The sequence below is a fragment of the Piliocolobus tephrosceles genome, chromosome 12 (assembly GCF_002776525.5).
Source record: "Piliocolobus tephrosceles isolate RC106 chromosome 12, ASM277652v3, whole genome shotgun sequence".
Taxonomy (NCBI): Eukaryota; Metazoa; Chordata; class Mammalia; order Primates; family Cercopithecidae; genus Piliocolobus; species Piliocolobus tephrosceles.
In genome coordinates this window covers 110,557,256-110,570,541 of record NC_045445.1, presented here as the reverse complement: position 1 = coordinate 110,570,541, position 13,286 = coordinate 110,557,256, and the positions used below count along the sequence as shown (strand labels likewise).

Sequence of the window (13,286 nt, the reverse complement as noted above, 5' to 3'; positions counted from 1 at the left end):
TCACCCAGGGCTGGAACTGACTATATAATTTGGGAGGCCCATAGCACAATGAAAATGCAAGTTCTTTTTAGAAAAATTATTAAGAATTTCAAGGTGGTAATAGCAGAGCATTAAACTCAACATGGGACCCTTTTAAGGAGTATGGGCTGTAGGCCTGCACAGGCAGCACACCCATGATGCCAGCCTTGCCTAGAGCTGTGCATACAGTACATAATCAATGACTACTGTCAAATGAGTGGACGCAATGAATGAATGAATGTATGATTAAATAAGTTCAATTCTTTTAATATCATCCTTTAGTTTGTGCAAGATACTTTGTTCCTAAAACTGAAGTAGGAGAATGCTGTAGGTAAACATTCTCAGTAGTTGACTAGAAAGCACTGACTGAGCAAAGTGCTTCTTGCTGTGTAAGTATTAATCACAGGGTATATTAAAGGATAAACTTAAAAAGAGTGTGAAATCATGACTCTCATACAAATATAAAAAGAATATGTATGAACCATTTTACTGAGCTCATTATTTAATGAGGGAACCAGAAAGGTGTTACAACTGTTTCAAAGGAAAATCCAGAGTAGATATATTTTTATAGGCCATTAGGAATGATGAAATAAGTTTGCTTAATAAATGCAAAACTGGCTTCTTCCACAGAGGCAGAGGGAAGTCAACCTCTACCAGACAGAATGTGAGCTTCTAGGGACAAAAAATATTTACATTACTATCAGTTTTCTACAAGACAATTTCTATCTCTAGAATTACAGAGTTGTAAAATAGCCTATAGGGTCAAAGCAATGAAAGGCAGTGATAACTCTGATTGATGAGGTAGTCAAGATACCAGCTATATTTCAGTCTTTCACACTTTTTGTATAGGAGAAAGGTAGGCTATGCAGGAGACAATGTGATCTTGTGATACCAACCTCCTCACTGAATATGAACACCCAGAACTTGGGGAAAATCATTTCTATTAATAGCTGTTGCTGCTCTTGTTTCTCTTGTAATTGATACTGCTTTTGTTGAAGAGCTTTGAAGGAACAGTTCTTTCCTTGGAACAATCAGGGTGGGAAGGACTCACTTCACAGCTAAAGTAGAAGTCTTGGCAAGGTCCGTCTGGAGCATTGTTTTTCTTGGAAAGACTCCCAGTTTTGCTCTTAAGAAAATGTGTATAGTTGTAAGTACTTAAACATTACAAATTTTAAACTACAAATTCATTACAAATATTTAGCCATTTCAAATAACCAAATATACATAATGCTTACTAGAGTATATGTCATTAAATATGAACCCATTCGTAAATTAAATTTAAGATTTTCTCAATCTATGTACGTCAATAAAAATGTTGCTCTTTCTCCCGGGGCCAAGCCTGCAATACAATTAAAACAAATTAAAATCTCACCGGGAAAATAAGATTCTCTTATAGAACATTCTAGCACCTTCCTACTCAAAGTGTGGTCTTTAGAAGAATGCTTGTTAGAAATGCAGTGTCTCAGGCCCCACATCAGAACTACAATATTAGAATCTGCGTTTTACCAGTATTCAGGTGGATTCATGAGCTTTTTATAGTTCTAGAAGTTCTGCTCCAAAGTATTAAGTCCTGAAAGTCACCTCTAATGTCTTTGATGTTTTCACAGGAATTGCCTATCTGTTTGCCAAAGCTTATCTAGTTTCTAAGAAACCGCAGTACCTGGACACATGTATTCGGTGTGGGGAACTCACTTGGCAGAAAGGCCTGCTAAAGAAGGGGCCTGGGATTTGCCATGGAGTAGCCGGCAGTGCCTATGTCTTCCTGCTGCTGTACCGGCTCACAGGAAACTCTAAATATATCTACCGAGCTCAAAGGTCAGCTGTTCTTTATGGGTCTCCTTTTTTTCAAAATTTTAATCTAATTGTTTTTCTGAATTAGTAATACAGTCACATGGTTTGAAAAGTGTAAAAATAAATACATCAACTGTGCCTTGTAGCCATGCAGTTGACTTACCCTAGAGACAGTTTTTTGGTTATCTTCCCAAAGATATTCTGTGTACATGGTGTATAAGTAAATGTCTTAATCCATTTGAGCTGCTATAAAGGAATACTTGAGAGTGGGTAGTTTATCAAGAAAAAAGTTTCCTTTGGCTCATGATTCTGCAGACCGTACAAGAAGCATCACTAGCATCTGCTTCTGGTGAAAGCTTCAGGAAGCTTCTACTCATGGCAGAAGGGGAAGGAAAACAGGTATCACATGGGGAGAGAAGAAGGGAGAGAGGAGGAAAGTGTCAGGCTCTTTTTAACAATCATCTCTGGGAACAAATAGAGTGAGAGCTCACTCATTACCAGGAGGATGGCATCAATCTGTTCATGAGCAATCTGCCTCTATGACCCAACCGTCTCTTGCTAGGTCCCACCTCCAATACTGGGAATCAAATTTCAACATGAGATTTGAAGGGTCAAATATCTAAACTATAATATATATATGTGTGTGTGTGTGTGTGTGTGTGTGTGTATTACGGGGATATTTAGGTTATTTCCAATATTGTGTACTACAAATAATGCTATGATGACTAATCTTGTGCATATATCATTTGCACATGTATAGGTATATCTGAAAGATAAATTTCTAGAAATGAAACTGCTGGGCTATATATATATAAAATTTGTAATTTTGACAGACAATATAAAATTTTCCTCTATAGTTTATTCCCTGTAAACTTGATAAAGGTGGAACATCTGCTATATACCAGACAACATTGCTTTAAATAGATATTACGTCTGACTGGTAAGCTGGGTAAACTGGGCCAGGAGGATCATAAATGAACTGTAAATAATCTGATGAAAAGCACAAGTAGGGGCTTCCCTGAATGCAGAGTGGCATGAAAGTAGCATTCACTTTGAAGGGACTTAGAAGCTGTCCATAGCCATGAATGGTTACAAAAGATACTGTTTTCCTGTGTGGCACTTAGGTCTTCTAAGCCAGAGTGGTCTCTCATGCCCACCCATGTAGTCTGGTTCCCATGAATCTGAGCTGTCACTTGGCAGAGGTGGGAGGGGGTGCTAGAGTAGCCCCTGTACCATTTGTGAAGATTCCTACTGAAAGTGTACAACTGATGATTATCAAATTGATTGTGTGACATTTAACAAATCACTTATTAAAATGAGCTAAGTGACTGTTAAGTGACCTTTAACAAGGTCATGCAACCTTTAACAAGTCACTTAGCTCATTTTAACAAGTGATTCTCAGTTTCTTCATTCATAAAATATGGAAAATAGTGCCTACCTCATAGGAATGTTTGGTAGTTTAAACAAGTTAATATATGAAAAGTCGTTTAGAAATAATGCTTGGCGCATAGTAACTGCAGTGTAAATGTTCATTGTTACTAGTATAAATTTGAGTTTTGTAATTCCAGACTTTTCTTTATGCATAAATGTATGTTCACATAAATGTATATGTGTACATATATATTTTAATGAGCTCCTATTACTATATATGTATAATAGTTCTATATGTACTGTTTGTAGCTTATAATTTTATTTATTTATTTATTTATTTATTTATTTATTTATTTATTTAAGAAAGGGTCTCACTCTGTCCCCTAGGCTGGAGTGCAGTGGTATGATTTATGGCTCACTGTAGCCTGCAACTCATGGGCACAGCTCAGCCTCCTGAGTAGCTAGGGCCACAGGTTCATGCCACCATATGTGGCTGATATGGTTTGGATATGTTTCCCTACCAAATCTCATGTCGAATTATAATCCCCAGTGTTGGAGGTGGGGCCAGATAGGAGGTGATTGGATCCTGGGGACAGAGTTCTCATGGATGGTTTGGCACCATCCCCTCTTGGTACTGTATAGTGACAGAGTTCTCAAGAGATCTGGTTGTTTAAAAATGTGTAGCACTTCCCCCTCCCCTCTTGCTCCTGCTCTGGTCATGTAAGATGTGTCTGTTTCTCCTTCACTTCCTACCATGATTGGAAGCTTCTGCGGCCTCCCCAGAAGCAGAAGCTGCTGTGATTCCTGTACAGCCTACAGAACTATGAGCCAATTAAACCTCTTTTCTTTGTAAATTACCCAATCTCAGGTATTTCTTTATAGCAGTGCAAGAATGGACTGAAACAACAACTACTAATTTTTTTTATGTAGAGAGAATCTTGCTATGTTGCCCAGGCTGGCCTTGAACACTTGGTCTTAAGCTATCCTCCTGCCTCAGCCTCCCAAAGTGCTGGGATTACAGGTGTGAGCCCACCACCTCCCCGCTATGTTTGCAGCTTATAATTTTAAATGAACAATTTTTAAGGGACGTTCTTTATTTCATTTTGTATGAATCTATCTCATTTTTTAAAAATGGCTATGTAATTGTTCACTACGTGTGTACCATAATTAACCAATCCTTAAATAATGGACACTTGACATTTGTATAATCTTTACTAATACAAACAAAATTTCCCCAAATATCCAATATATACATTTCTGTGCACTTATGAAAGCACTTGTCAGAGAAATTTTAGAATTGAAGTCATTAGGTCCATAGGTATTTCTTGGTCTATAAATAGCCTGTCTTTATCCTTTGTCCAGTTTTTTCCCTGTTGTGATGCTTCTATTCAGGATTGTAACTCTTTGTCAATGCATGCTTTAAATATTTTCCTGCTTTGCCATTTCTCTTTTAATTTTGTTCGTAGCCTTTGTCATACCAAAGTTTTAAGTGTTTTTCTTGTCAAAGTTTTCAATCTTTTCTTTAAAATTTCTAGATTTTGTGTTATGCTTAAAAAGACCCTTTCCCACTTCAGGATTAGAAAACTATTAATTTACACGGGCTTGTAATAATTTTATGATTTTGTTTTGACATTAAAATTTTTTGATTCTGCTAGAAATTACTTTTTTTTTTTTTTTTTTTTTGAGACGGAGTCTGGCTCTGTCTCCCAGGCTGGAGTGCAATGGCCGGATCTCAGCTCACTGCAAGCTCCGCCCCCCGGGTATACGCCATTCTCCTGCCTCAGCCTCCGGAGTAGCTGGGACTACAGGCGCCCGCCACGTCGCCCGGCTAGTTTTTTGTATTTTTAGTAGAGACGGGGTTTCACTGTGTTAGCCAGGATGGTCTCGATCTCCTGACCTCGTGATCCACCCGTCTCGGCCTCCCAAAGAGCTGGGATTACAGGCTTGAGCCACCGCGCCCGGCCGAAATTACTTTTTAAATGGTCTCAGATAGGTATCTATTTTTGTTTTTTAAAAAAATTCTAATAACATCTGTTGACCAGTTACCCTCATGATTTGAAATTCCAATTTTTTTATAAACAATTTATATAAATATATGAGTTCCATAGTTTCCCCATATTCTACCTATCATTCTCTCATTTATTCTTTTAATTGTATTTTAGAGTCAATTTGTCATATTTTAAAAAAATCTTACAGAAATTTGATTGGAATTTCACTGAATTTATAGATTACTTAATGAGAATCAACATCTTTAGAATATTTAATTTTTCCATCCAGAAACATGGTATACCTTTCCATTTATTTAAGTTTAAACAAATGTCATTGGTAAAGTTTTCATCTTGTGAAGAAGGTCTTGTATGTTTTTTGTTAATTTTATTCCTGGGTATTTTATGTTTCCAGGTTTATTGTGAGTGGACTCTTTTCCTTCATTATATTTTCATATCATTTATTACTGGTATTTATGAAGGCTTTTAAAACATACACATCACTGAAGTTTATCAATTCTAATATGTAATTTTTCATATAAATATAGACTGTATCTTATAAGTATTTTACTTTTCATAAATATCATAATAATATATCTAGCTGCCTTAATGAACTCCATTACTGTTTCTATTAGTTTATTGATTATATTGGGTTTTCTAAATAGATACACACATATCTGCAAATAACTATGATTCTGTTACTTCCTTTCTCATGTGCATGGTATTTTTTTCCCACTACATGGTTCTTCTCTATAACAATGCAACCCTATAACAATGTTCACTAATAAGAGTGATAGTAAACACCCTTGCTTTTATGCTGATTTTACTAGGAATGCTTCTATGTTTTACCATGGTCTTTTATATTCACTTCTTATAATGTTTATCATGTTAGATTATAACACTTCTCTGTCCAGTGTAATGCAATGGCTTCCTATATGATTCAGAGTAAAAGCCAGTCTTTCCTGTGAATGAAAGGTCCTACATGATCTAGCCTCCCATTACCTCTCTAATCTCGTTGCCTACTCTTCTTCCTCCTGGTTCTCTCTACCACTGTGGCTTCCTTGTAATCCCATTAGGATGCCAGGTACACTCCACCTCAAGGCCTTGGAAGTTTTGGTTCCCTCCACCTGTAGTGTTCACTTTCTACATATATCTCCTAGCTCCCCCATTTCATTCAGACTTTCACTCAAAAGTCACGTTCTCAGAAAGGCCTTCCCAAGTCAACTTATCTAATATTTAATGTTTAGAAAACATAAACTATTTTTCGTGATATTTACATGAATGCACTGAAGGGCAAATACTAACTTATGTAAGTCTTCGATTTGAAGCTCCATTGTTTAGGAAATCTGTTAATATAATTGATTCATGGTTTCTTAATCTCCTTAGGTGGAAGCCAGACCTGTTGTTTCACAAATATAGAAAAAGAAAGTAATTTTGGATATTATCTAGGGTAGTGGGATTTCACCTTTGGGCTAAATTTCATCAGAAATGAATGAAATTCATTTATTACCTATAAAGCGTATTAAAAGGGATCAGAACAACCCCTCTATTTTCTTTTTTGTAATTTTTAATATTTTATTTTTAAAAAATTTGTGTAAATGTATGGGATTCAAGTGTAATTTTGTTATTTGGATAGATTGTATAGTGGTGAAGTCAGGACTTTAGGGTATCCGCCACTCAAATAATGAACTTTGTACCCATTAAGTATTTTCTGGCAGGCCAGTCCTAGCTTACAGAGTCTTGGATATAAGATTTAGGGTCCAGGTCTCTTTAGACAACTTACAGTTCTCACTAACATGTAGAAGACTGGAAATGTGGAGGTAATATCTGAGTATTCTTTGGGCATTGTGTGAACAAAAGTTCTCTGAAATGTAATGTGTAGGAAAGAGACTATTCCAGTGAACAATTTGCAAACAGAGGATACACAGCCTGTGGTGTAAAATGAAGCAGCCTTTCAGGGCTGGGTTTTATAGCAAAGTTTCCTGCCCAGGATCAGGTCCTTTTATGCAAATAAAGGATTGAAACTCAGTTCTGATTGGTCAGTGCAGCTGAGCCCTGACTGGCCATGGCAGGTGACTGATTGTTTGGCTTAGGTGTGTTCTGATTAGTTACTTTCCAAGCTCAAAACCAGAAGTCTCTGTCACCTGTTTCTTCCAAATGGTGGGTGGAGGGCTGGCATATCTTGGCACTCACAACAGGAACTGGTTTGGAGAAAGAAAGGTCCTGTGATGCTTTTACAGTGTCTTTCTCAGAACACAGAGTACATGATCACTCCCTCACCCAGCCGTAGCTGCCTGGTCCTGTTTTAACTTGGAGCACCTCAGTTTGCCAAGGGGAGCCCATTTTGTCTGTTGGCTAGGGGCATACTTTAACAATTGCATGTTAAAAAATATGTACCTCCCTAAAATGAATATTACTTGGTTGTCACCTATTATTTTTTAACATACAGTTGGATTTTATGGCTGCAGAAAAATATTTGACAACTTCTTAATTTTCTTTTATGCTTTTTCAATCACTCAGGTTTTCTACCTCTTCTTTTTGGTAGTGCATATATTTCTATAAAACCATCTAGTTCTTAAGAATTTTCAAATATTTGACATAGAGTTCTGATCGTATAGTTCCATAATATTTTTAATTTCCTATCTCTGTGGCTGTGTGCCCTTGGTGATTTCTAATGCTTTTCCTTCCTGGTCAGCTGCACCAGTGTTTTTTCTATCTTGTTAATCCTCTCAAGGAACTGGCTTCTGGTTTTGCGTATTAATTTTTTTTTGTTTTTCTCTTTTGTTTTCCACTTTTACTTCCTTTCATTTTGTTATGTTCTAGAGTTTATACATGCTTAATTAGAAAGCATTCCATCATTTTATTAATAATAATGGTAACTCACAGATCTATGAATTTTCTTCTACATTCAGTTTTGGTCATAATCAATGAGTTTTGATTTGAAATCTTTTCATATTTTATTGTGTCTTCTATTCTTTTTAGTTCTGTAATTAGCATGCTGACTTCCATTTTGAATGAGAAAATTTTAGAAAAAAATTTGTTTAGTTTTGCACCACTGGATCGATTTTTGAAACATTTTTCACAAATAATAACGCACAATACAGGTCAGAATACAATGAAACTGCTACTCTCAGACATTGCTGGTACTATTTTAAGTTGCTATGTATCATTTAGAAATTATTTTGAAAAGCATAGAAAATATTTAGCATATTTTAAGTGAAAAAATACAGGACACCAAATCATATATACTTTAATAACATGTAATAATGCAACAAATAAATGAGTGCGTGGGGGAAAGGTCAGAAGAAGAGCTAGCAACATTGTGGGTTTCTTTTATACTATGATTTTACAAATCGTCTTTTACGTTTGTGTTTTATAAATCTCCTTTTATTACATGTTTATGTAAAAAGTAATATTTTCGATTTATTGAATGCTTGCTATATTCTCGGAGCCTGATATATGATATCCTTTATCTTTACATATAACACTATCCAGTTCTGCAACTTCACCATTTTAAAGTCAATTTGAGAAATTTGCCAAAGCCCTTGCTCTTTCTACTATACCAGGGGTTCTTAATCTAGGATTTGTGAGTTTGCTTGACAAAGAGATTGTATCTCAAACTTAAATGTAATATTTCCTAACTTTCTGAATGTAGGTAATAAGTCACAGAAGTATTAGTAGCTGTGACTTTGCAAACAATAGAATTCATAGATATTCTCATGTCATATTACTCTTGTTGCAGGTATTGTAAAATATGTTATATTCACATCACTAGCTAGAAATGCTAGCAGTTATTAAATCCACTATTGTACCTTGGCATTTAATGTGTTAGCAAATAATACATATGTTATTATATCCCAAATTTGGCTTTAAAATTTTTGTTGTGTTTTAATATAATTATTTTCCTTTGGAATCCTGTGTGGTTTATTTTATATACTTGAAAACTTTTTTTCTGAGGAGCCCAACTGAAGCTATATCATGATGCTGGCTATATTATTACAAATTTAGAAGTAACTCTTATGATGCATTAATATTCTACTGTTTAAAATTTTAAATTCCATTTTTAAATTGTTGCATATTCAGAAAAACAGTTATAGAAAAATTGTACCAAACAGAATTACAATCTGTTTCCTGCTGATATATATATATCAGCAATATATGTATATATATATATATATATATACACTTTTTTTTTTTTTTTTTGAGATGGAGTCTCACTCAGTTGCCCAGGCTGGAGTGCAGTGGCGCGATCTCAGCTCACTGCAAGCTCCGTCTCCCAGGTTCACACCATTCTCCTGCCTCAGCCTCCTGAGTAGCTGGGACTACAGGCGCCCACCACTATGCCCGGCTAATTCTTTTGTATTTTTAGTAGAGACGGGGTTTCACCGTGTTAGCCAGGATGGTCTTGATCTCCTGACATCGTGATCTGCCCGTCTTGGCCTCCCAAAGTGCTGGGATTACAGGCGTGAGCCACCACGCCCGGCCTCCTGCTGATTTATTTTAAGCTGCTGTATGTAATTCCAAAAGCCCTAAAAAAAAATCAGATAAATAATTACCCTTTGTAAGACCCCCTATGTAGTAGCAGTAACCTAAATTTATGACAGTATCAGTGCTTGGGTCTTACCAAGCTGTGAACTCCAGCCTCTGGATTGGTGATTATTTGTGTTCTTGATGGGAATGAGTAGAGCAAGTCAGTAAAAAAAGATGATGTAGGTAATGGCACTTTGGAAGCTGTAAACTATTATAAAAATGTTACTTGTTAAAAATCATCTGAATAATATTTGTGGCAAATATGGGTAAAAGAAAAAAGGTCTTTCATAGGGAATTTAGAGGCCTGTGATTTAATTTAAGGTGGATGTCTCAAAAATAATCTGTCTTGTAGCTGCGTTTGCTATTTGATGTTATCATTGTGAAAGGTTGCTGCCTTTTCCTATTCATCTTATTCCCTTGTTTGCTCACAGCACAGATTGTATAAAATCTTGCCCATTTATTTTCAGTCTCTGCTTTTTGTCACATATAAATGAAAACCCAGCTCAGAAGTAATATGCCTGCAGAAACACAGCATATTTACTTTTTTAAAGGAACAGTCACATATCACTTTGCTTCTTTTCAAGATAAATAAAAGTAGAGCAATTTATCTGTCTTTTTTTACTTTAATTACTGGATGAGAGAAAGAATGAAATCCTTGAAAATTCCAAACTGCTTTGCTTTGCAAACTCTAAGAATAGTTGGATTTGCTTGCCAGCATAATTTGTTGTGAAACATACACAGTTATATAATGGATCTTCTTCTTTTTTTTAACAGAGAAAATGTGTTTCTTAAAATACTTAATTATATAATTCTGGAAATAAAATTATGCTAAAACTTTAATAGAAGAGGAAGAAGCAACCCAAGGTCCATAATATGGAAACACTCATGTAAACTGTTCATATTTTCTTCTTCTCTTAGGTTTGCTCAATTCTTATTTACTGAGGAATTCAAGGCCGGTTCTCGGGTCCTTGAAAGTATATACAGCTTGTATGAAGGCTTCTCCGGGACAGTGTGCTTTCTGATTGACCTGCTGCAGCCCAATCAGGCTGAATTCCCTCTCTTCAGCGTCTTTGTTTAGAAGGCTCCATCTTCCACTGTGGCCCTGCAGAGATCCCCTGAGCCAAGCCAAGGCAGTTTCCACATAAGCCACATTCAATGGTATCGCAACCATGAGCCTTAACATTGCCACCAGAAGGAAGGAATCAGGCAGGTGAAGGCAACATGATGGCAGATTTGAGAAAGGATCTGCAAAATAAAGATACCACAACTCATCTCAAAACTGCAGAGATTTAATGTTTCAGGGAATAGATGTGAAACAAGGGATCACAGGAAAAGGGGAAAGAGAAATGATCTGTTTTTCAGTTATGACATAGAAAACCAAACTGCAAGTGTGGACTATGACAAAAAAATATGCTAATACCTTTGCAGTCTCAATGAGAATTTGACCGTTTGTGTGTGCCCTCTACCCTTAAATTCAGAAATAAAGACAATCAAAAATTAAAATAATTGCCCAGCTAAAAACTGCTATGAGAGATGAATTGTCAGGTTGCTGAAGTATGAAAATAAACTCTTGGTTGTCCTGTGCTTATATTTATTGAAATTTATGTTTTTTACTGAGTAAAGATATTTGCATATGAATCTCCATTTTTTTTCATTACCCTGGGCAATTTAAAGAAATCATATAATAGCTTAGTTCAGATACTAAAATTTGAAGTTTTCTTAGACCTTAGAACATCTCTTTTCCTAGTTCCCTTTTTTCCTGAAAGCTCAATTAGAATAGCAAAATTTATAAGCTAGTAAACTTATACTATAGCAAGTGTTGCTGTCAAGTGTTTTTCTCCATAGGAGGTGTGAACTGTGTATTGTCTATTATTAGTAATTTTTAAAATGCCTTTATGTACATAATCTTGATGGAGCTATTGGCTGAACTATAAAATATACTCTTGGTAAAAATCACTAATTTCAAAGATCAGGGTAACCACTACAAAGATGTGTCATTTCTGCCTTTGTTTGGGACAGGGAGACAGGCTGGGGAAGTTACCAGTGATTGTGGAAATAATTTTGCTCCATTTTATACTATTAAATGAAGAGATGAGTGAATTCTGTGGTTGGTTACCTTACCTTCCAAGACACAGGATCCACTAGAAATTGGCTGTAATACTCATTGAGCCAAGTTGTCATATTAAATTCAACCCTGCTGTAAACACATAGAAGTTGTGAAATTGCTTCAAGTAAACAGTGGTTTGCAGAACACTATAGGAGCATCTGTCACTTCAATATGCAGAGCATGAGTTGACCCTTTTCCTAGAATTTGGTCAGTGGCAATTGCATATATCAGATTGAGTAGGAAATTGTGTACAAGACTTATTTAAATAGGCATTAAATATTTGGATATATTATGTGTTTGTGTGTATGTATGTGTGTATTCCATATGTATTCCCATGTGAATCCAAATCCTTATTCTTTATTTCAGTAATTCTTAACTCGAATCATAGACTTTGGAGTGAGTTAGGGAATGCTTTGTTGCCTACAAAGCAAACCTACAAGTGTGTTGGTGTGTGTATGTGTATGGACCAGTTTGTTCGTGTGTGTGTGCTCATTTTGTGGGGATAAGGGTCTCTAGCATTCATAACATTCTCAAAGAATCTGACCAAAGAAAGGCAACAACTATCTTTGTGTATTTTATGAATGTGTATGTTTGCACTCATTGCAATAAAGTAGGACAAAATGATTTTGAAATGCATACAACTTTTAAGTTTCCTGTTTCGTTTTTACATCCTCAGACATAACTGTATCAAATTGGCCTCAGTTGTTCATCAGTGAAAATGCTCAGTTTGGGGTGATACCACGTAAATAGCAGCTTTCAGATGACTCCAGATGGGGTCCAGAAGTTCTTTCATATAGGCTGAATATAATAACCATCCTATATACAGAGCTTTATGGAACACATGCAGTTTTTATCGTCCAAGAACCCCTCCAGATGTGTTTGGTAAATGCTCCAAAGTCTCACAGCTAGAAAAGGACAAAACAAGGATTCCAACCCAGGGTTTCACTTTCTAAGTTTATTTATTCAGTATTCTAGACTAGAATCTGGGGATACAATAGTGAACAAAACAACCTTTCCCTCAAAGCTACCTTCTGTTTCCATTTGCTGTTTTTTCACAATTCATCCTTGAGACCTGAAACCTAGAGCACTCAGAACTGATACCTAGCTCATTATCATATCAGTTCCATTTCTAGTAACTTCAGAAAAACAAGACCACTTTCGGGCCTATCTGCCCTTTTTAAGGTCTGATAGGTCTGATGATGATGTGCTAACCATTATGCAAGACAACCCCTTTTGTGTGTCAAATCTAAGCAAAGACCATGTTTGAGTATTGTCTTTATGAAATGACATCTCGGTAAATTAGAAACAACAATAGGCTTGTTTAGCACTTAAACATGTTGATGAAGCTTTTCATTTTCCTGAGAGAATTGTAGATTTTGGAAGGTCCTCTTCTATATTATTTTTCCAAGAAGGGGAAAAAGATCCATACATTTTGCTGTAGGAAAGTGTGGCATGTTACTTCTTATTTAATTATCCAACTTGCC

At 35.9% G+C, this 13,286-nt stretch overlaps 1 protein-coding gene across 1 annotated transcript in view; it reads left to right on the top strand.

The window, feature by feature from the left end:
• LANCL3 (LanC like 3) overlaps window positions 1-11,285 on the top strand; it is a 147,075-nt gene extending 135,790 nt beyond the window's left edge. The window contains exons 4-5 of the mRNA XM_023202663.2: window positions 1,626-1,833; window positions 10,614-11,285. Of these exons, the coding sequence (XP_023058431.1) occupies window positions 1,626-1,833; window positions 10,614-10,773 (368 nt within the window). The 3' untranslated portion in view covers window positions 10,774-11,285. The remainder of the gene's footprint in view (window positions 1-1,625; window positions 1,834-10,613) is intronic.
• Window positions 11,286-13,286: the final 2,001 nt, after the last annotated feature.